This window comes from Scaptodrosophila lebanonensis, unplaced genomic scaffold (assembly GCF_003285725.1).
Source record: "Scaptodrosophila lebanonensis strain 11010-0011.00,11010-0021.00 unplaced genomic scaffold, SlebRS2 tig00000001-arrow-pilon, whole genome shotgun sequence".
Taxonomy (NCBI): domain Eukaryota; kingdom Metazoa; phylum Arthropoda; class Insecta; order Diptera; family Drosophilidae; genus Scaptodrosophila; species Scaptodrosophila lebanonensis.
This window is the reverse complement of record NW_022060529.1, coordinates 22,893,888-22,898,152: the sequence shown is the minus strand read 5'-3', so window position 1 is coordinate 22,898,152 and position 4,265 is coordinate 22,893,888. Positions and strand designations below refer to the sequence as shown.

The window sequence follows — 4,265 nt, the reverse complement described above, 5'->3', positions numbered from 1 at the left end:
GTGATGTCCAAGAAATGTTCTTGTACCGACTCTCTAGTATGGTTTCAACAATTTTATAGCTGCTGGGTGTGTAATAATACAAGATGTATCAATTTTATTAGAAAAGACTGTTGTGGTTTGAAGTGGTCATGCTCTGTATAAATAGGCGCACAATTTAATTTCTTACTTTTTTATGACAACGTGTGGAGTAGGTTTATAAAACTGAAAAAAATTGCTATGCAATTATCAAGCGTGACAAATAATAATTAATTGATATTAATTAACAATATTAAATAATACATTTCCATAAAGATTATTTGCCATCTGGCCAGCTGTGACCTGGTTAGCACATAAATTTGTTCAAAAAGTAATAGATAACAATTATTTACACCTTACCCTTGAATTATTTGCGTGCCTCCGAATATTTTTCTAAATATATTTTTAGTAGTTTGAAAAGTATTGGTCAAATTCGCTCGGAATAAGTTTCATTGAAAATACAATTTAAATGAACTAGGAAATTGTTTAATTATTCAGTTGTTCTTTTGGTCTGCTTGTATCTATTAAATTTGATATTTGACTAAATAAAATTATTTAGAATTTCTAAAAAACATGACACAAAATCACTTAACCAAGAGATAAATTTTATTAAGGTAAGATAAATGGAACACTTCACTAAAGATAAACAAGTTAGTGTACAATGAAATGAAATAAAAACTGATAAGTTATTGATTTTGTTCACAAGTTAGAAAATAAAATCTTAACTTAATCATCTACTAAAATGCTAAATTCTAGAAAAAAAGCAATGGCCATAATGTTCAGGCCATGTTTAAAGCATACTTTCGGTGTTAAATAAAAAAAAATACTTTTAAATAATATATATAATAATATCTTTAGTTAAATTTCCCGTCTTGGGACAATTCAATATTTTGCCGATAATCATAGAAATTGCATTATTCATAATTGCTGTGAAATCGTGTAATCTGCAATGAGCTCAACAGCAATTTTCGAAAGTTCAGCAGCACGCTTACTTGATTGCTTGTGCTGGCTTGGGAAGCACATCAGATAAGCGTTGTAAGTTAATATTTTATTGCTGCTACAGTGACATAAAAGTTGCTTATCCGCACAGACACGGACACACACGCAATCACAGCCATGTCCGCACACACACACACACACACACACACACACACACACACACACACAAATGCGAAAATAAACAGAGTAGTCGTCATTGCCATCGTGTCAAAGTTGAGCATCATGACACTTTGACCCTCATTTAGTTAAGCTGACGTTATTGTTGTTGTTGCTGTTGTCTTGTTGTAGTTGTAGTTGGTGCTGTTGCTGCTCAGCCCAAGACAACATAGTCAAACGACAGCATTATCATCAACATGTTGCTGCCATGCTGTAAGCGTCGAGAGCGTTGAGCTGAACAACAGAAAAGGCAACAATGGCGACACAAGGGCGGCAACAACAGTTACATACTAACTACAACAACAATGGCCACAGATAGCATCAGCAAAGCATTGTGTTTTACTTTAGCTTTGCGCTATTGCATCTCTCGACTAGTCTCTGGAAAACTGAAATGATGATGACGTTGATTCTGTTGACAATGTTGTTGTCGCCGCGCGCGCTGTTCCCGCTGCCGGCATCAGCACTGGCAGTTGTGGCAGCTGCTTTGAGCTGCAGCATATTATGCAACACTGTAAGCGCTTCAAGTGCAGCTTCGTTGACTCCAGTGTTGAACTGCGCCCAACTTACTTCATTTTCTTTCTCATTTTTATGTATGGCTGTGCACTCCTGAACTACTAATAACAATAATGCGCAGCGTTTATTGAAAAATTCTACGCACAGTGCGCCCAGCAATCGCTGCTGCTACTCGTAGTACTCAAAGTTGTTATTACTGCTATTGTACTGCAGTAGTGAATGGGGCAACTCCTTTTCTCTTACTTGTACAACATCGTTTAGATGCTGCTGCTACACAAGTTTTTGTTGCAGCCCGATGACAAAACATTTAAGTAGCTCATAAATATTACTTTGCAGTCAGAATCTATGAAGGGGCAAGGCACTGAGTTTACGGTCAAGTTGCTGCACACTTTTGGTATTGAATTTAATGAAGCGAGAATTATTGTAAAAGTCAGTGGGTACAACTTCGTCTGCATGTACAATGTAAATACATACATACGTACTCGTATGTATGTGTACAGCTAGACAAGTCTGCTCTAGAGCCGCATCCTTCTCAGTTTATGTCTTGGCTGCAGATAAAATTTGATTATTTGTGGTTTTCTCGTTTTGGGGTATGTTGTCTTAACCCTTGTGCTTTCACTTTTTCGCATTGTTGGGACCACAGCGGCATAAAATCGAAAAATTTATGAAAATATTTATGGAAAATAAATACAATTTCGATAAATAATTACCCCTATTAGAATACAACTTTTATTTTTGGAGATTTGTTGCAGCCCTGTTAATTTGGCAGGCAATTAACTCAGTTGTACGTTGACAGCCCTGGCATTTGCAGATCGAATCAAATCAACAAGAATGATGGCGGATATTCAGGGTATTGAGTGCACTCTAATCAGTTCAGTAAAATACGGGACCATAAATACTAAAATTCAAATATTTATAACTATTTTTGTTGGGCACACCCTTGTGATAAGTTTAGTTTTTAGAAATAATATTCAGAATTGGTACTAAAACAAACCTAATTTAATTGTGCCGTCAACAGGTTTCGTCAGGGGGTGTTCGGTTTTCGTTCATACTAACTAATTGCAAAGGGAAAAGACTATTTTGGTGGTACGATCAATACAATCAATACAAGGGACATATGTATATTCTTGACCAATATGGCCAAATTGACCAGGTTATTATTATTATTTATTCCAAATCATATTAATTAGTTCTCTTATTTACTGTAGTTACAAGTATGTCGGGAGAATTAATATTCCGGTCTTTTTCAGCTTCCCTTCTCCAAATTCGCGGCTTTTACAATAAAATTGAAATAAATTTGTAACTTGGCCATAAAAGAATACCGGAAAAGGAAAAAATGTAATAAAAAAGCTCCTAAGCATTGTGAAATAGCTGATACATACATTTATTCACGAATTCTTATTTCTAAGGGATTTAATTATACTATACCGTTAAGCCAAATGAATTAATATTGACACGTTATAATTAATTTTTGAGGGATATCGCACTGACGCCATGGCTCAATTTAAGGCGCGTTTTTCCCTTGGGCTTTAGCTGCATGTGGTACACGCGAAATTTGTCTATGATCTTTTGCAAGCCCCTCTCAAGTGTTACCGAGCTGACATTCCGCAAGATTTTTAGAATATGCTCCTTGAGGGCAACACCGAGCAGCTGCAGGAATCATAAAATACATGAATCTAATAATACTTGAAATTGTCAGCCCACTCACATAAACATCGTTGGAAGCGACACCGCAGCGCTTGTGCAAGGTGTTGTGATCGGTCATCAACATATGAAAGAGCCCAGTATCTTCGTTCAGGCCCTCAATAAGGGCGCCAAAAAAGCGCATGATGAGCACGGCGTGTGTGTGCAAGCCGTGCAGATTAATGCCCATGTTTGGCGTCCGAAACCTATTGATGGCACGGTAGTGCTCTACGAGAAAGCTGCATTGTGATAGTTTTGTAATTATGCAGTTTTTAAAGTGCAGACCCCCGTTCTTACGTATAAAAAACATTAGTACCGTGGCGCCGCTCGTACGGCTTGAGCAGAAACCAAGCCTGCTTCAGAGCCAATCGCTCGCTTAACGTGAATCCGATGTCGTCATACACAGGTCCAGGCTGCAAGGGGGGTAAAGGCTTGGGGAAGAATTTGGACCGTATAATAGGACGATGATGTAGCTCTTTTTCCATAGGAATTGCAATTTTGCCAAAATCGCGTTAATTAATTGACCTCCTAACCGTTGAGGTTCAATAAATAAGACCAGTATAATTTATAACGTACATAGATTTATAATGATATACATTGATGTGCAGACGAAGAAAATATATAGCTGAATTTAGATGCAACAATCATATTTTAGAAATAAAGTTATTAATATTAAAGAACGAAATTAAAATCGAAGGCATCGAGATATTCTTCTAGAAAGTTTTGCTATAACATCAAAAAAAAGAGCATTGTCTTTTTCAATAATTATAATGATGATGGGACAACTCGATCGAGATAAGTTTTTTTTGTAGGTCTGTCGTTTTGTCGTGGAATAATTTAACGAAAGGGAAATTTTATCTTTATTTTCGATGCTTTTAGAAAGATTGCGTTTTTGTATT

The 4,265-nt window shown here is 36.4% G+C and overlaps 1 protein-coding gene across 1 annotated transcript; it reads right to left on the bottom strand.

Annotated features, from left to right (window-relative positions):
- Window positions 1-3,041: 3,041 nt before the first annotated feature.
- LOC115634278 lies at window positions 3,042-4,020 on the bottom strand. Its single transcript, XM_030531911.1, has 3 exons — window positions 3,664-4,020; window positions 3,392-3,605; window positions 3,042-3,333 (listed from the first exon to the last, which is right to left on the bottom strand). Exons 1-3 carry the CDS (start codon window positions 3,849-3,851, stop codon window positions 3,148-3,150), a joined length of 588 nt encoding a protein of 195 aa, XP_030387771.1. The 5' UTR covers window positions 3,852-4,020; the 3' UTR covers window positions 3,042-3,147.
- Window positions 4,021-4,265: the final 245 nt, after the last annotated feature.

What these genes read in the sequence shown, in the direction of transcription:
- LOC115634278 (XM_030531911.1), bottom strand. Translation starts at nt 3,851, where the DNA reads ATGGAAAAAGAGCTACATCATCGTCCTATTATACGGTCCAAATTCTTC. An exon ending in GGTACTAATGTTTTTTATAC is followed by an intron (nt 3,606 to 3,663) that starts GTAAGAACGGGG and finishes ATCACAATGCAG; the next exon opens with CTTTCTCGTAGAGCACTACC. An exon ending in TCGCTTCCAACGATGTTTAT is followed by an intron (nt 3,334 to 3,391) that starts GTGAGTGGGCTG and finishes TGATTCCTGCAG; the next exon opens with CTGCTCGGTGTTGCCCTCAA.